Source organism: Macrotis lagotis, chromosome X (genome assembly GCF_037893015.1).
Source record: "Macrotis lagotis isolate mMagLag1 chromosome X, bilby.v1.9.chrom.fasta, whole genome shotgun sequence".
NCBI lineage: Eukaryota > Metazoa > Chordata > Mammalia > Peramelemorphia > Peramelidae > Macrotis > Macrotis lagotis.
Window position 1 is genome coordinate 249,646,250 of NC_133666.1, and position 25,017 is coordinate 249,671,266.

General features: G+C 35.5%; 1 protein-coding gene across 3 annotated transcripts in view; it reads right to left on the minus strand.

Annotated features, from left to right (window-relative positions):
• The window catches only part of DMGDH (dimethylglycine dehydrogenase), a 112,590-nt gene that overhangs the window by 19,845 nt on the left and 67,728 nt on the right, over positions 1 to 25,017 (minus strand). For all 3 annotated transcript variants that reach the window (XM_074206765.1, XM_074206766.1, XM_074206764.1), the window contains 3 exons: positions 24,567 to 24,784; positions 22,683 to 22,840; positions 18,191 to 18,250 (listed from right to left, as the gene is read on the minus strand). In XM_074206765.1, the coding sequence (XP_074062866.1) occupies positions 18,191 to 18,250; positions 22,683 to 22,840; positions 24,567 to 24,784 (436 nt within the window). The remainder of the gene's footprint in view (positions 1 to 18,190; positions 18,251 to 22,682; positions 22,841 to 24,566; positions 24,785 to 25,017) is intronic.

Sequence of the window (25,017 nt, forward strand, 5' to 3'; positions counted from 1 at the left end):
TTGAAAAAATCTTTTTTTTTATCAATGGTCTCTAATGATTTCTTCTTTTGTGTTAATAAAAAATCATCACTGTAATATTCAAAATTTAATCAAAGATCCCAAAGTGGAAAATGAGAAGTTAGATATGATTTTCTTGTATGAAAAGCTCTCAAAAACAGGCTGTGTAGCATACAAGAAACTATTTGGCATGGCTCAAACAAAATAAGAGCTATGAGAAGATACCCCAACTTTGCTTTGCAGAGTGGTAAGCCCACAAAGTGTTGTACATAGTATACATCTTCAGACTTTTTGATGTATTAATCAGTTATAGTAATTTTTCCTCCTTTTATCTTTAAAATGTTATTTATTATTTGATAAAAGTTTCTTGGAAAGGAATGGGAGTAATATTGAAGAAATTATGATAATGTAAGATAATCAAAATTCATCAATAAAACTTAATCTCCAAAGAAGAAAGTGACCTGGATTCAAATCTCAGTTCTTTGCTTTACTTGACTTATATGACCTTGAAGAGTCAATATATCAAAAAAGTCTGAAGATATATATACTATATATACATATATATAGTATATATATATACAGTATTTTGTATACAATACCACACCCTTGAAGGCAAGGGTTCTTAACTTTTTATTGTTTATAATATATGTGTGTATGTGTATACATACATTTATATATATAATTTTTTAAAAATAATTTCTTGGGGTGGCTAGGTGGCACAGTGGATAGAGCATCAGCCCTGGAGTCAGGAGTACCTGAGTTCAAATCTAGCCTCAGACACTTAATAATTACCTAGCCTTGGGCAAGCCACTTAACCTCATTGCCTTGCAAAAAAAAAAAAAACTTCAAAAAAATTGGTTTCTTTTGCTACCCTATATAATTTATTTAAGCGTTTAAAAGCATTATTCTAATTAAAAATTAGAATTATGCAAATAGAAGCTAATGACTCCATGAGGTATCAAGAAACAATAAAACAAAATCAAAAGAATGAAAAACTGGAATAAAATGTGAAATATCTCATTGGAACAATAACTGCATGTCCATCAATTGAGGTATGGCTTAACAAACTGTGGTATATGTATGTTATGGAACACTATTGTTCTATTAGAAACCAGAAGGGATGGGGTTTCAGAGAAGCCTGGAAAGACTTGCATGAACTGATGCTGAGTGAGATGAGCAGAACCAGAAGAACACCAGTACACACTAATAGCAACATGGGGGGTGATGATCACCCTTAATGGACTTACTCATTCCATCAGTGCAACAGTCAGGGACAATTTTAGGGTATCAGCAATGGAGAATACCATATATATTCAGAGAAAGAACTGTGGAACTTAAAGATCAAAGACTATTACCTTCATTTTTTAAAAAAAATTGTCTTATGTACTACCTAATTTTGCTACCTCTAATATTTTATTTTTTTTCCTCAAGGATATTTTTTCTCTCATTCAATTTTGATCAATGCATAGCATGAAAAAAATATAAAAATTATCAGATTTCCTTTTGGGGGGGGGAGAAGGGTGCAGAAAAAAAGTGTAAAATTCAAAACCTTACCCAAAAGATGATAGGCAGAAACTACTATTGTATATAATTGGAAAACAAATAAAATATTTGTATAATAAAAAAGAGATGGACAAGAACTAAAATAGAACAATTAAAATGAAAGTATTAAAAAAAAAAGAAAAACAGATCCAAGTGAAATATTTTAAGAATTATTGGACTACCCATTCTCCAGTTGATAAATGGTCAAAAGATATGAACAGACAGTTTTCAGATGAAAAAATTGAAACTACTTATTGTCACATGAAAAAATACTCCAAATAAATATTGACTAGAGATGTGCAATTAAAACAATTATGAGTACCACCTCACACCTTTGAGTTTGGCTAAGATGACAAAAATGAAAAATGATCAGTATTGGAGAGGATGTGGGAAAATTGGGACTTAATACACTATTGGTGGAGTTGTGAACTGATCTAGCCATTCTGGGGAGCAATCTCAACTATGCTCAAAGAGAAAAAAAAACTGATTATACCCTTTAATCCTGCAATACCAATAGGAGGCCTATATCCCAAAGAAATCATAAAAGAAATCCATTAAACTCTCATAAGTTCAAAAATATTTTTAGCAACTCTTTTTGTAGTGACTCAGAATTGGAAATTTGGGAGATGCCAATAAATTGGGAAATGCCTGAACGAGTTATAGTATATGAATGTTATGGAGTGCTATTGTTCTGTAAGAAATTATGAGTGGTTGGATTAGAGAAGGATGGAAAGACTTGCATGAAATGATGCTGAGTAAAGTGAATGAGAGAACCAAGAGAACATTGTACACATAAAGAACAACATTGTAAGATGATCAGTGATAGTGGATGCAGTTCTCTCAGCAGTTCTGAGATCAAGGAAAATTCTGAGAGACTTGTTATGGAAAATGCCATTTCCATACAAAGAAAAAGCTACAAAGCCAGAATACCAAGCAAAGCATTCTATTTCACTTTTTAAAAACTTCTTTTATGTTTTTCCTTTGTCATTTTTTTCTTTCCCCTTAATTTTAATTCCTCTTTCACAACATGACTACTATATAAATCTGTTAAACACAAATGTACAGGGCAGCTAGGTGGCACAGTAGATAGAGCATCAGCTCTGAAGTCAGAAGGACCTGAATTCAAATCTGGCCTCAGACATTTAATAATTACCTAGCTGTGTGACCTTAGGCAAGTCACTTAACCCCATTGTATTAAATTTAAAAAATTTTAAAATAAAAAACCCACAAATGTACATGTACAACTTTTACCAGATTGTTCACCATCATCGGGGAAGGGGAGAGGGGGAAGAGGGAGGGGAGAGGTAGCGGGGACTTATTGCATGTAATTGGAAAAATAAAATAAAATTTCAATTAAAATAAAGACTCATTGGACTGCCTAAAATCCATGCTCATAAAAAAGAGCCTAGTTAATGGTTATATTGCTACCTCTTTTAAGAAATAATTAAGGTGGGGTGGCTAGGTGGTGCAGTGGATAAAGCATCAGCCCTGGAGTCAGGAGTACCTGGGTTCAAATTCGGGCTCAGACACTTAATAATTACCTAGCTGTGTGGCCTTGGGCAAGCCACTTAACCCCATTTGCCTTGCAAAATCATAATCATAATAATATTTAATTAAGAATTAGCACCTTTGTGAGAACAATGCCTATTAGAACTGGATTTGGACAAGATGGAGAAAGAGAGGGTAGTTGGTGGTGGGGAGGGGTGGTGATATTAGATAAGAAATTGGACATCTTGGGCAGCTAGGTGGTATAGTGAATAGAGCAATGACCCTGGAGTCAGGAGGACCTGAGTTCAAATCCAGCCTGTTACTTAATTACCTAGCTATGTGACCTTGGGCAAATCAATTAACCCCATTGCCTTGCAAAAATACCAAAAAAAGGAAAAAAATAATAATAGAAATAAAAATAGCATTTATATAATAAAAAAGAAGTTGGTACATATAACTACTAAGATTTGCCTGTTTTTTATGATATTATCAGAGTCAGCCCTAAGTGAAACTATAAGGCATCAACTAATTACCCTGGAAAAGTCAACCTTGACCTCTCTTTCAAGTTCTTCATTCTCATCTCTCCTTATTTGCCTACAGGTTTTCACTCAGTTGGATGCTCCTCTGCTCTCTCTCCTCTCCTCATGCTTTACCTGTCTAAATCTGAGTTTATTACTATCCCTTTATACTTGATCCATCTTGATCCATCTCCCTAACTGTTAGAAGTTATGGCTCCTCATTCACTTAAAACATTATCACATGAGTCCCTACTAATGTTATTTTTGTTGTTCAGTCATTTTCCAGTTGTATTTAACTCTTTGGCTCCATTTGGGATATGTGGCAAAAATATTGTTCTGATTTGCCATTTCCTTCTCCAGTTCATTTTACAGAAGAGAAAACTAAGACAAACATGATTAAGTGACTTGTAGAGGATCACCTAGCTAAAACTTATCTAAAGTCAGATTTGCACTCAGAAAGATGAGTCTTCCTGATTCCATGTCTGGCACTCTATCCACTTAGCTTCCCCAAAGTCCTATTACCTCTTCTTTGACTATTACAATAGCCTGTATTATTCCAATTTAATTCAGTTCAACAAGCATTTATTAAATGCCCACTATATGTAGAAGAGGTTGTGCTAGACTGTGGTCCCTTCTTCATCCTTCATGTTCCTGCCAGACTAATCTGGTTATATCACTCCCTCTTTCACAGATCTTTAGTGGTTCCCAATTAATTTACTGAAAATATTTCAAACTTTACGGTCCTTCAGTATTCTCCATGACCTAGCACCCTCTTATATATCCAGTCTTCTTTTATATCACTCTCAAGTAAATCCATTGTATTCTGTTCAAACATAAATACTCTGGTTCTTAAATATATTCTATGTTGTCTCACCTTCATTCCCTTAATAATGCTATTCCTCATGCTTGGAATGGGGAATTCAGTTCCTTGTGATTTTATTAAGTACCCACTACATGCTGCACACCATATCCTTGGAATACATAGTCCCTCCTCTTGGTATGCTTGCATTCTGTTGAAGGATATAACATATTTAAACAGATAGGTTTAAACTGGTGGAAGGAGAAAGTACATCAGTAGATGTCTCAAATATAACTACTACCAATATAGGTCTGATATAGGACTGAAACAGGGCAACTAGATGGCACAGTGGATAGAGCACTGGCCTTGGAGTCAGGAGGACAGGAGTTTAAATCCACTAGTTGTGTGGCCTTGGGCAAGTCACTTAACCCTGTTTGTCTCACATCCAGGGCCATCTCCAGTTGTTCTGATCCATATTTGACCACTGGATCCAGATGCTCTGGAGGAAAAAGTGAGACTTAGCATAGCACCCCCCATCTCAAATCCGATTCATGTGCTTGTCTTGGTATTATCTCCCTGACGTCATGATCTTCTTTGAGAATTAAAAACAGACATCACTGCTGATACATGATGAATTGAATGCAAAATTAACTAGAAAGATGGAAGTGAGCTAGACCTCATTTGGAAAATTGTGCAGGGCTTTGAATGATTCTCAGTGGCTCCCAGGCATGAAAATCTGTGTTTTAAATTCAAATGTGTTCCACTGGATATCACTGATAATGACTAAAGATGGCAGTACCACCAAGTATTCAAAAAATCAAAAGGAAACACAGCCTTGAAAGCATTAAGTGACTATTTTACTAGAAGTTACAGGAAGGGGAAATATACCCTCTAAATAGAAAAAAGATTATGGAAGGGTTTTTTTTACCCCCAAAAGGAGAATATTCTCTTTTCCCATTGCCCTACTCATTTTTTATTTATTTTTTTTAGGTTTTTTTGCAAGGCAACAGGGTTAAGTGGCTTGCCCAAGGACACACAGCTAGGTAATTATTATTATTAAATGTCTGAGGCCAGATTTGAACTCAGGCACTCCTGACTCCAGGGCTGGTGCTCTGTCCACTGCACCACCTAGCTGCCCCATCCTACTCATTTTTAAAGGCCAACTCAAATATGACTTCCATGAACAGTATGCTGAGACCTCATATTAGTAGCCATCTTTTTTGTCTGTTTCCATGGGCTTAACATAGAATTTATTCTTTAATTCAATTTTTTTAGACCCAATTTTTTTTCCTTCTCTTACCCCCACTCATTCAGAAGGCAAGAAAAAGAAATTCCATTGCAAATATGAAAATGAAATTCTTACATTAGCCTTGTTGAAAAAAAAAGAAAAGGGGGGGAGGAAAAGAGGGGAGAGAAAGAAAAGAAGGCAGAAAGAAGGAAGGAGGGAGGGAAGGAAGAAGGAAGGAAGGAAGGAAGGAAGGAAGGAAGGAAGGAAGGAAGGAAGGAAGGAAGGAAGGAAGGAAGGAAGGAAGGAAGGAAGGAGTGAAGAAAAGAAGGAGGGAAGGAAGGAGAAAAGAAGGGAAAGAAGGAAAGAAAGGGAAGGAAGGAAGGAAGAAAGAAAGAAAGAAAGGAAGGAAGGTGAGAAGGAAGGAGGGAAGGAAGGAACAAACGAATGAACAAACAAACAAACAAATGAAGAAACAAAGAAACGAAGTAAGGACACTATCAGTTCTCTGTGTAGGTATAGATAGTATGTTTCATCATGAGTCTTTTGAAATTCTTTTGGGTTATTGTGAGGATCAGAATTTCTAAGATATTCAGAGTTGATTATCCTTACAATATTGTTATTGCATTGTTCATCTAGTTCTGCCCACTTCACTTTGCATCACTTCATACAGGTCATTTCCATTTTTCTCATTATTTCTTATACAATAGTATTCCATGACATCCATTACAATGTACAGAGTGCCAAACCTAGAGCCAGAAAGACAAGTTCAAATCTCACCTCAGACACTTATTAGATGTGTGACCCTGGTCAAATCACTTCATCCTGTTTGCCTCAGTTCCTCATCTATTAAATGAGCTGGAGCAGGAAATGGTAAACTGCTTCAGTATCTTTGCCAAAGACTATATAAATACTATTTATTATTATTATTATTATTATTATTATTATTATTATTACTATACTGAGAGATGGCACCTATATATTTGGGGGTAACTTTTTCTCTGCCATAAAAAATACCAAGCAATGAATAATTATCTACCCAATAATTATCCAATAATTAAACATCTAGATAAATAAAATATACAAAATATATGTAAGTTCCTGAGTATATGGATTTTCTAGGTGAGGACACTCTCTACCATTGCAGGTTAGCACCTTTTCTGAAATTTAAATTCTTAGTAACTTGCCTAGAGCTACTGACAGAATCTGCAGAGTGTGTGTTTGTGTGTGTGTGTGTGTGTGAAAGGCAGAACTTGAACCTAGATCTTCCTGGTTTAATAGTTAGGTAATGGAATAAATAGGGCAGTGGACCTGTAGTCAGGAAGATCTGAATTCAAATTCTACTGCATATAATTATTGGCTGTCTGAGCCTGGAACATACAACCTCTGCCCTAGACTGCTCATCTATAAAATGAAGATGATAATGATATCTATTTCATAGGTTTCTTCACAAATAGATATTTGTAAAAAGCACTTTGCAAACCTTGTGGCAGCTAGATGGCACAGTGATTAAGCACTGGGCTTAGAATCAGGAAGACCTGAGTTCAAATCTGTGTGACCCTGGGCAAGTCACTTCACCCTATTTGCCTTAGTTTCCTCATCTGTCAAATGATCTGGAGAAGGAAATGCCAAGCCAGTCTAGTATCTTTACCAAGAAAACTCCAAATAGGGTAATGAAGAGTCTGACGACAATTATAAATCTTAAAATGACATTTAAATGCTATTGTTTTTATTAAAGACTGGCCGACTTTGAGAGTTTTAACATGGAAACTTTGTCTTATTCCTCATTTCCACTGGGCTTTTATCCCAAGATTAGCACTTTCCCTCTACATTTAGTTATCATTTATAAGTGGATAGAGGCGGGACGAGGAGGCCTGAAGGTTAATGTAACAATTATAGCTGGAGCTTTCCTTGGGATCTAAGAACAGATGGGCACGGTTTTAATGGGTCACTGCTGAATTAACTGTGCAGATGACAGTTAACAACTTTGAAAAATTTATAAATCCCCAGCACACTGAGGTTAAAGATAAAAAATAATCTTGGCTTATAGTTTTAATTAATCAGTTTGAGCAGTTAATGAAAAAAAAACACATTAAACCAACAGTCTACTATATTTAGATAATATATTGTGTAAAGGTTGTTAGTTGTATTTTAAGTGACCTATAATTACTTATCCAGTTAGCTTTATTAAAAGCATACACATTACCCAAAGGAGCAAATCATAATTTAGATCAATTAAAATTAAATGTAATTTTGGTTCTACTCTTTGAGGGAAATAGAAAGTTCTAAGTAATCTCATTAAAGAAACAGGTGAGAAGACAAAATTGGCAAGAAATTGAGGATGGGGGTGTTTCTAAAGGGTGTATTTGTTGTTCAGATGTGTCCTATTCCTTGTGACCCCATGGACCAAAGTATGTTATTACTGGCCATGAAAGATATTTGTAGTGCTTTGCCATTTCCTTCTTCGGTGGATTAAGGCAAACTGAAGTAACTTACCCAGAGTCACACAGTTTCTGAGGCTGGATTTGAACTCAGCTCTTCCTGATTCTAGGCTTACTACACTATCCACTGAGTTTCCTAGAGCTGCTTAGGCAAAGATTTTGAAGTTGGATTGCCATTTCCTTCTCTAGTTAATTTTACAGATGAGTAAACTGAGACAAAAAGGGTGAAGTGACTTGCCCAGGGTGATACAGCCAAAAGTGTCTGAGGCTGAATTTGAACTTGTCTTCCTGACTATATAAATACTCTATAAACAGTTCCACCTAGCTGCCTCCTTTTCTTGAGGGTAGATCTGACTATCTTATCCTCTTGTTCCAGCAGCTGTTTATTATTTCTTGGATCAAATATAAATTTCTCTATTTGACATTTAAAGCTTTTCAAAACCTGGCCCCTTTCTAGTTTTTCCAGTCTTCTGATATTCTACTCTTCTTACACTCTGACCCACCTATACTTATTTGTAATTCTGCCATCATTATATTCCTTTTCCTGTCTCTATATCTTTGCCCATATAAGCTTTGAGGATCATATCTCTGCTCCCTTTCTCACAGATGAGTGTCAGATACTGAAACCAAATTCCATCTTATGGTTCTAGGATTAACCTTTTTAAAAAAAAATAATTTGTATTTACTAGGTACTTTAAGACTCATAAGATACGTAACAAATATGATCTCATTTGATCCTCGCAACAATACTGAAAGGTAGATACCATAATTTAGCCCCATTGTACCAATGAGGAAACTAATGGAATTTAAGTGACTTACCCAGGATCAGACAGCTAATGTTTGAGGCTGAATTTGAATTCATCTTCCTAATTATAGGCCCAGTACTCTATTCATTGCACCATCTCGCTTCTCTTAGAAAAGGTATAGAACTCTCTACTAGGCCATCCTATCATCTAATATCTCTTTTCTGTTTTTAGGCAAGGGAAGAACTAGGATTATTCTGATAATATCTATTCCATTCTCCTTTAATGAAGGAATGAATCTATTATTTGCTCCATGTGTAATCTTTCTCTTTCCCTCTCTTTCCTTTTCTTTTTTTCTGTGATAAAATAATAATAATTTTCATCATACAGTCAAGTCATGTCCAAGTCTTTGTGATATAGTTAGGGATTTTTGTGGCAAAGATACTGGAGTGATTTGTCATTTCCTTAGTTCATTTTACAGATGAGGAAGGAGGCAAGCAGGGTTAAGTGATTTATTTGCCAAGATCATACAGCCAGTAAGTGTCTGAAATTGGATTTGAATTCAGGAAGATGAGTCTTTCTTGACTCCAGGTTCAGTATTCACTGCACAACCTAGTTGCCCTCAATAATAACAATAATAATTTTTATACCAAAATACCATAAACACACATAATACTTTGAGGTTTCCAAAACACTTTAACATGTATTCTCATTTGATCTTTACATCAACCCTGAGCAATGAGTGTTTTTATTCCCATTTTACAGATGAAGAAACTGAGACTGACAAAGGTTTAGCAAGTTGCTCAGTGTCAGTCAGCTATAAGTATCTCTGGCTAGATTAGCACAGTTCTTCCTGACTCCAGAGACAGTACTCTATCTCCTTTGTCACTTAAAGGAAATTCTCTCAGCTTGAGGTAGACCATTTTAAAGAGTTTTCTGGGCACCCTGAGAGGATATGGCCCAAGGTTATAGAACCAGCGTGTGTCAAAGAGAGCAATTGAACCAGCCAGTCCCTGCCTACCACACCCCACAATCTCTCTCCTGGCTCTCTGTCTGATTATGATAGCATTGTCACAGACTTCTTTCTCACTCATTCCCATGACCTCTAGTACTTTCCATATAATTGCTTTACCAGTTTTTCTATTTGTTGAATAGTCATGCTTTAAATCATTTTTCCTAAAAAAAAAGATATTGAAATTTTCCAAGGCTAGTATTATATTCTAACTTCTGTCTATGATTAGAATACATTTCATATTGTTTTAAACTGGTGAGAAGCCCAAAACATTGCTCTATAGTGTATTAATGCTTCTATATACATTTCTGTTTTAGAAATAAGAAAGTCTTCTGATTTACTGTTATGTGATTGGGGAGGATTTTAATTCTGAATTCTTCTGTGCACTTGGGGGTTCTAGTTGGCAGACCTTCAGAAATTTCAAGAAAACTGAGTATGGGCCAAGTTGAAACCTCAAGGCAGCTGATTTTCCTTTTGCTTCTTCTTTGAGGCATTTGTTCCATGTTCAAGTGAGGAGACATAGGATACTGACTTATTCCAAAGAAACTTCCTTTGGAATAAATCAAAGTACTGCTTTAAAATGGAAAATTAAGTTCAGTTTTAAATTAAATAGTTGCATTGGTGAAATGCTCTTTTAATTACTCATTTATTGAATTATATTAAAATACCAAAACTATTGTATGCAGAAACTTCCAGGATCTGTAGCTCATTGTCCACAAGATGGCACTGTTATGTGCTGATAGAAAACCTTTATAACATTTATTCTTTCATTCATAATTGGTCACCAGAAGATTGTAAAAGATCCTAATTATCACATACATTCCAACACTTGGACATCCAGGGTAACAACAGGGGACATATTTTTAGCATGACTGCAGAACACTGGAATGGGTTTCAGAAGACATAGGTTTATTTCTTGGTTAAGACACTTAAAAGCTGACTGCTCCCAGAGAAGTCAATTAACCTCACTGTATATCAACATACTCATTTATAAAATGTATAAATGATAGCACCTGCCTCATAAGGTTTTGGGATGAACAAATGAGATAATATACGCAAACTGTTTTGTAGACCTTTTTATATGAATTAAACCCCCAAGATAATAGCAAAGTACAAAGTGTCAAAAACTCTTAAATTCTTTAGTAGTTAATTTTTTATTCTATATTATATTTCCTGAAGAAAATTTTTTTTGCCTTGCCTTGTTACTTTGACAGTCTTCTGCTTGGATGAATTCTTAAATCTCCTTGATGTGGAGACTCTCTCCAGAAATGTATCTAAGCCTTCTCATCCTATGTCACCATTCTCCATGTTCTCCCATAAATGCTACACAGAGAATACATTCAGTGGGCTGACAATCTTCCTCTGTCTCTCCTAATATTTTTTGAATACTTATGTAGCACTCAAGCCATATGTTTTTTATACTTAGTTCTTGCTACGTGGCTGGTCCACCTTACGTTTCATTTATGCATTTCCTTCCTGATATTTTTATGACACTCATTAATTGCAATTTATTGTTGGTAACCTGCTTCAGCCTACATATATAAACTAGCCTTTCCAGGGCCAGGGGAACTGTATTTCCTGCCAAGCTAAGGAAATTCTAAATAGAACAGTGCCTGTAACAGAGAAGGACATTTCTCTGGCAAAGGCTAATGACAGCCAGAAAAATTGCAATGGGAAGTGGCACAGGTGCCACCTGCTGGGGCTGGAGAAAACTAAAGGAGGTGGCATACTCAGAGGAATGATGATAGGAAATTACCACTAGGAGCCCTATCTGGTGCGTGACTGGAAGTGATTGAGATTATGGGTTTGGGGTGGATTGCTCAAAGTGAATCTCATTATTTTTCACGAACTCTTCTATTTTTTTAACCTTTGAATAAATTTTTTCTTCTTTAAGTTCTGTGTACTCACAAAGGGAGTTGTTGAAAACACACTGGTAGCTGTCATATAATATTTTCTGGATTTTCTAGGTGGCCAGAATGATTTAGAGAGGTAAGACGCCTCCAAAGTGACTATTATGTGAAAGCCTCTGACAGAAACATATCTATTGAAGAATCATATAACATTAATATATTTGTGGGAAACATTTTTTTGGAATGAATGCTTAAATGCATTTTGTTCCACTGAGTCACATTTTTTTGTAAAGTTAACAAATAATAGAATCTATAAATAGTCTATACTATACCTTTTAGTCAATGAGGTTACTATAAAGATGAAAATCACTATAAAACATCCTTTGCAAAAACTTGCCTGTTCCCCTCTCATATTTTCATCATGGAATATGATAATACAGGTAAATCATTACCACAAAGATATTATAGAGTTGAGAAAGTAGATATTCTTAATTTGTAGTTAATAGTTAATTGGTTATTTTGCCATTTATACTTTTTATTTGGAAATGTTTAAATCGATGCAGAGAAATTGGATTTTAGAGACACACAATACCCATTTATTATAAAAGAAGAGATCTTAGTATTAATCATTTATTAATAGTTTCTCAAAAGTCTTTAGGATAAATCATACTATCCTTGAATTTTTTGCCATTCTTTTCTTACTATACTTTCAAAGTGTGTCACCTCCAATATCAGTTTGTATTAAGTGCATTTGGTCTGATCCACTGTTTTTCCTGTCTTTGCTTTCATAAGAAGCATTTTTACTTCCTTTAATAGCACATTAGATATTGAGGTGTTCAGTCCAAATTACATTCCACTGTCTTGATAATGAAAAACAACCATCAGTTTAGTGAGCTTCCCTGTCTCCATATTTTCCAATTTATTTTGAAAGTATGGCAGCTAATTCTTATTTCAATAGAAGCACAGAATTAATTTTAGCATAGCTGGGGAAAGGAATCAAAGGCTTCAGTTCTTCAAAATCATGTTCTATTCTAACACTATCAACTAAGACACTGCACATTTTACATCTTGTTTAATAATCTATTGGATTTATTCAGTCTTGTAAACTCACTAAGATTAAGAAATATTTTTCTTTCTCTTCCATATAACCTCACTATATAAAATCTGACATGGAGAAAAGGTTTGGAGAACAGCTATTTTGATACTTTCCCACCAGTCATAGAGACATAATAGGGTTTGACTCAATCTAGATTTTAGCCCACAGAAAAAGACCATGGGAACTTTACTAATCTAATAAGGAAACTAACTAGGCAGGCTTACTGTACCATGAATTCTAGAGATTGCCCACAAGATGAGATCTGTTGTTCCCTGGGTCATACCCTTCCAATCACTCTCAATCAGAATGGTCCCTCTAAGGTCCCTGAATGTGGAGCCTGCTCTGCTGAAGCCTAAGCAGAAAGGGAAACAGTCATCAATAAGATAGGATGCAGTGGAGTGAGTGAGGAAGGTGGAAGACAGAATTTTCCTATTCTCCTGTGAAATATTTTCCTCAAAGTTAAAAGAGGGTAGCAACACGATGCCATCTGTCAGTCATACACCAGATACATTTTTGGTTTGATCATTATTGATTAGTTATTTCATTGCCCCAGATAAATTTTAGTCTCTCTTTTCTTTTAAGTTTGTCAAGAGAGCCATCCATGGAGAGAGAAGGGAGTAGATCTATGACTTCATTTATATAGAGAGCTCCCATGAGGAGACTCCTTCATGTAGATCAGCAGCTTAGAGAGCTGAGGACCCTGAGAACAACTTATTTAGACAGTTAGTGTGAGTTTTTCTTGCTTCCTAGGAAAGTTCTCTATCTACTAAACCTTGGTATAATGTAGATTGGAGCCACAAGAAATCTTCCAATGTCAGGACTTTGTGCTGGAGGGTAAGAGAAGTGTTTTTGACTGACACGATCATGAATGTGATTTAGAAAGACTTATTTGTCAACAATGTGAAGGATGGATTAAAGTGGGGAAAAGACCAGAAGTCCAGGAAATCTCTTATGGAACGATTATAATACTAAAGATACTAGAGGATGTGGCAGTGAGAGTGGAAGAGAATGAGGGAAATGAAATATATTAAAGAGAGTCTACAAGACTTAGCAAATGATCAGATGGCAATTAGATAATGCAGCAGAGGGAGAAATACAAGAGGACTCCAAGATTTTGATCTGGGAAAAAACTAAGAAAATATTATAGAAATTAACCAAATTAGGAAATCAGAAGACTTGTGAAATAAATTGATATTTGGTTTGAGACACGGTGAGTTTGAGGTTTTATAGGCAAAGTAAGAGAACTGAAAATATATGAAGTGTGAGTTTTTTGAAATATGGGATTGCAGTTCAAAGGAGATGTAGAGTCTAGGCATAATGAATTATCACATCGGTCCCCACTGAAGTTATAATTGAAAATGTGGGAGACCTTGTGGTTGCTGAGAGAGGACCCAGGCAAAGCTGAATTCCTGAACCTTTAATAACTCCTGGAAGGTGACAGAAGGAAAAAAACTCAGATGTAGGAGGAAATTCAGAATAATGTCAATTCATGAAAGCTACATAGGGAAGGAGAATGTTCCAAGGATGTAATGGCTAACAGTTTTAAATGATGCAGAAAGATCAAGGCAGAATAGCAATTCCATTGGCCCCTCCAAAAAAAAAAAAAGGTCATAAGTTACCTCTAGAGAGAAGTTTTAGAAAGTGGTAGAACAGAATCCAGATTTCAAGGGATTAAAAAGTAAATAGAAAGTAGAGGTAGAATAAATAGATTACTTTTCCAAGAAGGTTGAAAAATGTATACGGTCAAATTAAGATAATTGTTTTTAGTATGAGAGAACTAAGAATATTTATTGACAGAGAGGAAGGAGTCATTGAATTTGAATGGGAAAAGAAGGAAGAATGGTGAGACTGGGGTGGGGGGGAATGGTTACAATCAGGATGAAGCTCAAGTAATCAGAGGGTAAGAAAATAGGGAAGGAGGAAGGACAGACGATTGTAGCCAGAGAGGGGGAAAGTCCTGGAAATGTTTTGCAGTTTCATGCTTTGGGTTAGACATAAGGCCTGACTGTATTTGAGATCTAAAATATGAGAGATTTGAAGCCAGGTCCAATGATAGCCTCTCCTCTGAGAACTAGAAGATAACTAAGTCTATCTCAAAGGTTAAGGTTGGCCACCAAGTGTTTTTTTTTTCTTTTGGCCATAGCAAATTAGAAAGGCTGCCTACTAAAGTGTGGAGGGCTGTAATTGTTGTATGAGGAAGGACCCACACTGCCTAAATCATGGATCGATTAGAGTAAGGTGATGTTTATATGTAGCTACCAAATTCTGATTTTGTTTAATCACCCTGAGTCACTGGCATGGCAAAGTACACTGACACATAAGATGATTACATGGTTGACTCAGAAGGATCCAGTCATTTCAAATATAAACCTTGTACCAGCAGTATTTCAGAAGAAATAGAGACCAAAGAAGCCTAAATTCATATTCAACTAGCATTTATTGGTGCTGATCAGTCATTTTTCAATTGTGTCCAACTCTTTCTGACCCCATTGAGGGTTTTTTGGCAGAGATACTGGAGTGATTTGCCATTTCCTTCTCCAGCTCATTTTACATATAAGGAACTGAGGCAAACATGTTTAAGTGAATTGCCCAGGTTCACACAGCTAATAAAGGTCTAAGACCAGATTGGAACTCAGGAAACTCAGTAACTCTGGACAGGTGCTTCTTCTTCATGTCTGAGGCAATTCTCAAAAACTATGAGCCAAAGTTCTGTTTAGGTAAAGGAATCTCCTTACCTGATGCTGTTGCCCCTCTCCCCTATCACATCTACCTCAAAATGGTGTGAGGATTAAATGAGATAACGTATGTGAAGCAGTTTGCAAACTCAGAGTGCTAAATGCCAGTCATTATTTTTATTAGTAAAATCCCATTCTGCACAAAAAGGAGACCAATAATATAAAAAGCATGCAAGTGACCTGTAAGCCAAAACTATTATCTATTAAATAATTAATGGAACTTTATGTTCTTCTTAGTTGATGAAATAATTTAAAAGGACTAATAAATATGCAATCTGCACCTGTTTATAATTACAAAGGGAGTTTTATGCCTGGTTATAATATGAAGAAAGAAAAAATTTACCCTTGCCTTAATCCCCAAACAATAATACCTAAGTAGTGAAGCAAAAACATGAGTCATGTCTCTACATTTGGTGGTCCCCTCAATAACTTTAGGGCTTTCAAGTGGGAGGCCATTGTTGTTCTTCATTTTGACCACTAAACCAAGACTTCTGTTATGGGGAAGAGCAATCTGCCTCCAGGGCCTGAACCAATTACTTGCACCTGCTTACTCTGGTCTTAGGGCAGATGGAACGTCATAAAAATAAAAGCCATGGCAAAAAAAAATGCATAGAAATATATTCCCTTTAAAACTCTTCAGGAGGTTCATTTTCCTAATGCCTAATGTCATAAATATACATGTTTTATGATAATGTCCTAGATCTGCATTTGGTGATTGATGCTGGGGCCTATAAAAGGTCACTTGGTCCCAATTCATATGCTCCTCTTTACAGAGTTACACAGTATCTGAATACAGCCTTTAGTTCAAAAGCTCCAAGGTCAGGACTATTTATTCTTTACATATTAATGAGAGCCTTGAGCAAAAGCTGCTGGTGCTCTGGGTCCTGCTCCTCCAGCTCCTATCCCTTAGCTGTGGGTTCCATTCATTTACTAAGACTACTTTTCTGCCTCTGAGGCAATGTCCACTAGTCTGTGGCAGAATTAAGTATACTTGCTTGGAAAAACAGCAGGACCAATGTTTCACTGTTTATACCAATGAACCTATCAATTTATGACATTTTTAAGCAGTAGGAGTGGTACAAAAAACAGGTCCAAGAAGCTCACATTTAATGGAGGAGACAACATATAAATGACTAGGTTTATCCAAGATACATATAAGATAAGGGAGGCAGTCTAGGTTTGCCCTGATGTGGCCTGAGTCCTACTCTCATCCTGAAGCAATAGATCTTTTGGGAAGACTTTCTAAGTTGTCTTGGGCTGGAAAATTGTTTTATATCAACCTTTTGTGGATTCTGCCCTCCAGAATTTATTTTAAAGTATTATTTAAAGTTTTTTTTGGAGGGGGTTCTGGGGAGAGCTCAAGTGAGTCTCTACCTTTTCTCTGCCATCTTGGTTCTATTCCCAGGAAGTAATCTCAGAAGTGAAGGTACCAGCAGCTAGGAGGACCAGGAAAGGTCTCTTGTGTAAGGAAGGAGTTGAGCTGAGTCTCGAAGGAAGCCAAGAGGCAGAGTATGAGGAGGAAAAACACTGTAGGCATGGAGAACAACCAATGCAAAGACATGGAAATGGGAGATAGAATGTTGTATTCAGGGGAAAATAGGTATCTAGAGTTTTAGAACTGAGTAAAAGAGATCTGCTGAATCTAAGGAGTTTCACTCTATGTGTTTACTTATACAACAGTTGTCATAATTTGCAAACACTGTTACTAATAGGTTATGTTGATATGGAACTAGACTAGAATTGATGCTCATTTTATGCTGAGGCCTGATAGCATTGTTATAAATGAAAGGTTCTAAACTGACAATTTCCTTACATAGAAAGTCTGTGGCAACAACTAAATATTCAAGAAAAAAATATAGCAATAAGCAGCCAGGTGCAATGGATAGAGTGCTGGGTGTGAGTTCAAATCCAGCCTCAGATACTTATTAACAGTATGATCCTGTTTCCCTCAATTTTTCATCTGTGAAATGAGCTGGAGAAGGAAATGGCAAACTGCTCCTGTATCTCTGATAAGAAATGGGGTCACACAGAGTCAGACACAACTGAAACAAGTTAACAATGCCTGGCACATAGTCCATTGACTGTAGTGTTTGCTTAGATGTATATTGAAAACTGGTTCCAACATAATCATCCTACAATTTTTCTCCTTACCCACAGAATTAACCTTAATGTTCCTTACTCACAAGACAACACAGGGCTCTAGAAGCACTGGTACAGATTTTACATCACGAGGAGGATTGTGATAGTATTAAATGATCTCTAATTTGAATAAAAATGAATATGACACATTTCAACATGTTAATGGAATATAAGCTCTCCAAGGACTAGAATGTTTAATTTGGTAATTCCAGTTTCTGGCTCCATTTTTGGCCAATAGAAATTGCTTACTAGTTACTTGCTGAATAGCAAGTAATCTCAGAGTACTTCAATCTAAGAGATGAGTTTTGCTAAATCAATTTGCGTTCAGTAGCTGAGATTAAAGTCATCAATTAAAAACAACTAATTTCTTTAACTACATTGAAAAGCAGAACAAAAGAGCAAGATAGCTTTGGTATTAAAAGTTTAACTGTCACTAGAAGACCTGATATAATACTTTTACTTGAAGCTACATCTAAAGTATACTACCTGAGACCTTGAATATGTCCCCCCCTTTAAACAAATATAAAAGAAAAATAATATTGTTTTATTTCAAAATTTTGACAGAAAGCCTGATATATAACAAATACTTCAGAATACAGACTTACTTTATTTAACTTTATAAAATGGTCTAGCCCAGCCTCCAGAGGATTTGTATCACAATTCATCTATAAAGAAAACAGACATTTTAAAATTAAAAGGTTGTGAAATAGTTTTTAAAACTCTGTTTTTCTCTAATTTTCTCTTTTAAAAAACCCCATAATTTCCATTTGCCTTCTGTTTTTAAAAAAGATAAATTTCAAATAAAAATGGATTTCTAATAGCCCATTCAATTAAAAAGAAAAATAGCATTTTAATACATAGCTGCCACTGAATAACTGAAAAATGGATGATTTACTTTTAAATTTTCATTCTTATTGAATTTTATTTGACATATAAAATAGATGCTATGAAAAGTACATAGAATTATACTTGGTTAAAAATCCAGCTCTCTAAAATATATATTCCATTTATATGTCTTTAGATTATCCCTTTATACTATTTTAGGTATATGAATAACCATTAAAAAAAATATTGACTCATGCCATTAAGAGTATAGAAGTTAAAGGTGGAACTAATGAAAATGTCTTCCTTTTAAGAGTATCCAAAAAGAGAAGGGAGAAGGAAAGATCCTAAGTCCTTGAAATTAAGGTGAATTCATATGTTATACTTATTCCTGAAACTGGATCTAAGGTCAAAACAATATGAGATCCAAAATATAGACCACACTACTAAAATGTGATTACTTCAAAACACATATGTGTAACACTGAAAATTTCCCACAAAAGTGCAAATCAAAATTGTTATTGATTTTTTTGTATTTTTTCCACTTAGTTATTTTAATCGTTTTTATGAACACTGATCCCAATACCTTTATCATTCTGTCATAATTTTACTAAGAACATTATGATAAACTGCTCAGATTTTTAGAAGTTATATTTGGATAATAGAATCATAGTATCTTAGACATGATCTAAATTCAGACCCAAGAAAGTTCTTTTTCTATAATTTAGGAATCTGAGACTTTCAAACCATCCTAAGACAATCAAGCTTTTGACAAGAAAAATATAAAACTGTATTAGAGTAATAAACACCAAAAATGTATCAGTTCTTTCAATAATTCATAAAATCTGGATTCACTGCCAAATCATATCAAACTATACATGCTCTAAAGAGATTTGTGCAATCAAAGTTTTAGCATCAAAGTGTCCAGGGAAGAAAGAATAGATTGCTGTAGTAACACTAGATGGCTCTCTAATACTACTGGGAAATTTGAAGGTTACTGAGCTTGGGAAGGGAGTAAAAGAGGAGAAAAGGGAGATGAGTAGTAAATGTGAATAAAAGAGAGAATGAGGGATGTTAGGCTAGACTTCAATGAGGTCTTGAAACAAAAATAAGAATCTGTAATTCAAAATTACTCTTTTATGATCTAGCTATCTCTGAGTCTAAACTAATATCATTTTCTTCTCTGACCCACCCCCTCACCTTTGCTCTGGGTTAAATATGTTGGGACAAAAAACACTTTAAAAAACAATGAAGATAGGAATATTCTTCAAAGGTAAAATCAATATAGATGAATATGTCTTTGAAAGTTAATAAGCAAGGCTGCTCTGATGTTCTTGAAATCTTGGAGTCTAAATGAACATTGTCCTCTCTAATGTACCTATGCATATATACATATACATACATACTGGAGAAGAAAATGAAAATGAAGTAGCTTTACCAAGAAAACCTCAAATGGGCTCATAAATAGTTGAACATGACTGAAAACAACTGAACAACAATATTTGTGTGTGTGTGTGTGTGTGTGTGTGTGTGTTAACACGCCCCCCACACACACACACACACCCAAAATAGCATTGATCAAAATGCTCTTAAATGAACTAGAAATGGGTAGTGGAGACTATAGGCATGCTTTATGTCCTCCCTACCTGGCAGTATTTCAGGAACAGCTGAACATTGAGTTGTGAGCTCCTTGAGGGCATGGACTATCTTTTTCCCTTCTTTATATCTCCAGTACTTAATATAATGCTCCTCAGTGCCTGTCACACTATAGGGTATTTAATAAAGGATTATTGATTGAATACTTCTTGACTAACTATTGACTGACTGGCAAAACCATGAATACCAGAGAAAATGGTTCTAGAATCCTAGTAAGACTACTCCTAAGCAAAACTGTAAAGTGATCATGGTCCATCTACAGTGCCAATCCCTTCTCATGATCCTCCTTGTCCAACTGTCCCTCAGTTGATTGTATTAGGTGCAAGTCTTGGACTTGGCATTAGGAAGACCATAATTCAAATCCCACTTCTGATACTTGCTACCTGTGTGACCTTGGGCAAATCACATAAAGTCTTTTAACTTTAGTTTTATTGTCTATAAAATAAAGTTTGTTGCAGCAGCACAGGAGTTGTTGAATAACCTGCAGACCCTAATGGACTTGTAAATTATTATTACAATCCCATTGCCCTGAATCTTCCCTTTCTATACCAACATTCTCTTGATACTCAACACCTGGCCAGGATTTCCATTAGAGCTCCCATCTAAGCTTTCCATTTCCTACCCACTTGAATTCACACTTCTTTTTAAAGCCAGGGACTGTCTCATTTTTGTTTTGTTTCCCATATTGTATTATGTGTCTGGAATATAATCTGTGCTTGTACCTTCTGTGATGATAACTAAACATTCTGAAAAACCAACAGGAAAATACTCAAATTCTAAAGATGAAAAAGTCCCCAAAGGTCATCTATACTAAACTGCTACCCTGGGCAGGGCTGGGCAGGAATCCTTCTGAATATCCCTGACAAATTGTTACTTTGCTTCTGCTATCACAACTCAGTGCTGAGAAGCTTACTAATTCACAAGACTGATAACTATATTTTGAGGAAGTTCTAATTAGTAGAAAGTCGATTTGGGGGAACTCTAATGTGAGACTTCACATTTATACTTTTTCACATTTAAACTTCACATAATTTGGGGTCCATCATTCCAACCTGTTGAGATCTTTTTTGAATCCTGATTATGTCATGCAACATATTAAATTTTCTTTTTAGCCTTTTGGCATTTGCAAATTTAATAAACATGTGTCTTCATTTAAGCTACTGGATAGGGCCAAGAACAAAGTCTTACAGCCCACGGTGGGAAAATTTTCTTCCAAGATATCATTATTCAATTGCCCAACATTCTTCACTCATGATTACTGGACCAGTTCAAACTCAGACCTAACACCCAGCCCACATTCCACCAACTTTTTCCCAATGATATAACGAGTGACTTTGTTAAAATCAAGATCACTGTCCTCTACAGTATTCCCTGATCTACCATTAAAATAGCCTTAAGAAACAGTTAATAGTGACTTACATTTCACAAAGCATTTCCCCAAAAATGAGGTCAGTTGGGCAGCACTTATTCTTAGTGAACCAGTGCTGACTTGTGATCAGCACTTCCTTATCTAATTGCTAGAATTTTCCTGGGAGTCAATGCCAAACTCATCTGGCTTCCACAAAATTCAAATTACATTTGTTCACTTCCATCCTTCCAGTAAGAAGTACTATGACATATTGTATGGAAGATTGGTCTTGAGTCTGGAAGACCTTGGTTCATAGACTTACCTATGGCAAATACTGGCTACGCAATCACTGACACCCACTTATCCTTCAGTGTTCCTGGCAATTCTTTAAGACTACAAATTATAGATGCCAACCTATGTCCAAATAGATAATCTCCACACTAGGAGCTCTTTGTAACAATGATCACAGGTCCAGTCTTTTTAAAATTCTTTTGTAACCTCTCCACCTTCAAATGATTTTACAAAGAATATTGTCACACTATCAAAATCTTTCAGAAACCTAGAATATTACTCATCAAATCTGAGAGAATTCTGGATCATCTGAAGCAGGTTTCACTATCCTTTTACCTAGCTTAGGCTTCAATTCTCTTAATCATTGTTGTTTTATGCTTTTCAAGTTGAAGACCTTCTCTGATTCACAATCAACATGAGTTGGGGTCTGCCCTCTCTTGTGTTATCTATTAATATTTAACAGATAAATGTTGCTTAAGCCATCCAAAATCATAGTCAACTCTTTATCAATTCTCCATTGTACTTTAACTTACTTCATAACTCCAAAGACCAGTAATTTAATTTATTGTGAGTACTGATACAGATCCAAAACTCCCCATTACTTAGTAATTAGTGTTGGAGAATTCATCAACTGGTAAAGAATTTCTTTGGCTTACTTTGGTGGGTTCTTGGAAAAAAAGACATGTTGTCCATAGTGAGACCTATCGTTGAATCATTCCTTGGTAGAAACTTCCAGAGCTCTAGAACCTAGGGCCATTCCCATAGTCTAAGGAGGCATTAAAATTCTACTTACCTTTAGGAGAAAAGAATTATTTTCCTAATTATCAAATTCATATAATTAAACCATATTTTATCATTCCTGTTAGAACTAGAACCAATTTTAAAATCTGGTAATGTTAGCTCTAATGAAAACATAAATAAAACAATAAAAAATGAATATTTCATAGCTATGTATTTGTAAGATTATTAGAATTTCAAACCTCTGACCCCCAGGCCCTGAAAGCTTTTTCCATTCTTAAGGCATTCATGGCATAAGTCCCAAAATTGTCAATTCCTTCATCTTGGCCTGCTTCCATGATGGCCCCATAGAGTGTGGCAGAATCTTCTTGTCTATGATAGAGTTCCCAGCCCAGTTCACCTGTAATAAACCCACTGTTATCATGCAATCATCATGGAACAACAAATGTCACTCTCCATACATTAGCAGGAAATCCATAAAACAAGGGGAGAGAGTCTACTTATGCAATAAGTGTGATGATTACCCAAAACGCCAGGAAGACCTCTAAACTGAAGCAGGTCTGTGCCAGGCCCAACAAGATCTAGAATGAAGGTCATGCCTGGACTAGTGACTCGATAGTGCTCTAAGTCTTGAGCTACCAGTGAAGTAACAAGCAAAAGGGCCTGCTTTGATACCCAGCTTCTTTTCTTTTATTACTAAACTAGATCCCCATTATAGCAGTGAAATTATAGTTTAAAACTCCATTGGAGTTACAGTTTATTCTAACAAGATCTGAATATTCAACCTCCTGCCCCCATACTTTAATCTACACTTAATTCTCTGCAAGTAATCCATCTTTGGGGGGAGGGGGTGTTAAGCACATCCAAAGTCTCCCCACTTATCACTACCACTATTGAAACCATAGGGAAAGGATAAAGTGTAAATTCCTTGAGGGGCAGGGACTGTTTTGCAATTATCTTTGTATTTCTATACCTTCCACATAATGATGTGCACTATAAAAACTGCTTGTCAATTGATTGAAGGATTGAATATCTTACTACCTGTTTCTAGTCATAGCTACTTGTGCCATCAGTCACATTTCCTCTTTTCCTCTACAATCAATATAAAGCATATGCTCCTAAATGCATGGAGAAATCCCCCAGATTTAATGACTAGTTATACATTTAGCTTATCCATGTCATCTTTGTTCTTTACTGTCCTGAATAATTAAGAATTGGCAATACTGTAACTTTTAATGACAAGTCATAGTAGAGGCACCAAGCAAATCTTTTCATATGAATAACATTGTATACACACATATAGATTTTTCCCATATACATCATCTTAGTTAATCCTCACAAGTGATCCCTGAAATGTATATTGCAAGAATTATTTTCCCCATTTTGCAGATGAGGAAACCAAGGCTGCTTAGAGACACTTAGGGGCTTGCATGAAGTCCCACAGCTACTACATAGCTGGCCTGGGATTCAAATTCAGATTCCATATCCATTTCACAATTTCAAATGTGCATACACCATTGTTTCTAAGATTTATAATAAGAAGTTCTTAATCCTTTTTTTCTGTTGAGGATTCCTTTAACCTGATCAGTTTTCTGGTAAAGCCTGTGAACTCCTTCCAATATTTTTAAATGTATAAAATGAAGTACATAGGAATACAAAGAAAACAAATAATATTGTAACAAAAATGTTATTTTTCTTTCACTCATATTCATGAACTCCTGAAATGTCCAGGGACCCCAGAACTCCAGAGAATAGTTCAGAGCACAAGAGAAGGCACTGAAAATTGTCTTGAGTGCTCTGAGATGAAGGGGTACCCTCACATGTAGAGCACGTCATCCATTGGTGATGAGATATTAGCATGGAGCATTGAGAGGACACTTATAACAGACAAAATGTTATCATCTAGAATTATAACAAAGTTTGGGTGAGAGAAATAACTGTTTTGGATGCCTATCTAAGTGATTTATGCTTGTGCACATATGTACATGCACACACACATATATTATTATTATTATTATGTACACATATACATATATATGTCTGCATCGAAAAATGATAGATATTATCATCCTTTCAGATTCCATAAGATTGTAATTAATACAGCCAGGTTGTTCCCCAAAACTTACCTGTATAAGATATCCTAATGGCAGTAACAGGAATATTAGAAATGGTTAAAGGCTTAGATTGGAGGAATTTGAATACATCATTACTAAGATCAGTAGAAGTCAATTTCTGAAGGACCCTTCTTGCTGATGGCCCTGCTACTCCAAGGACTCCAAGTTCATCTGTAATATTTTCAATCTCCACATCATATGCACCTTTCACAATTTCTTCTTCAATCCATCTGTATTTTGAAGAGCAAACATTTGATTAAAAAATCTTTCCTAGGGAAACAGTTTATGACTAAGGAAGAGATAGAGAACATCACTAAAAACAAACTAGATAATTTTGATTACATTAAATTAAAAAGCTTTTGCATAGGCAAAAACCACTGTAACCAAGATCAAAATAAATGTAGTAAATTAGGAAACAATCTTTATAACTAATGATTCTGACAAAGGACTCATTTCTAAAATA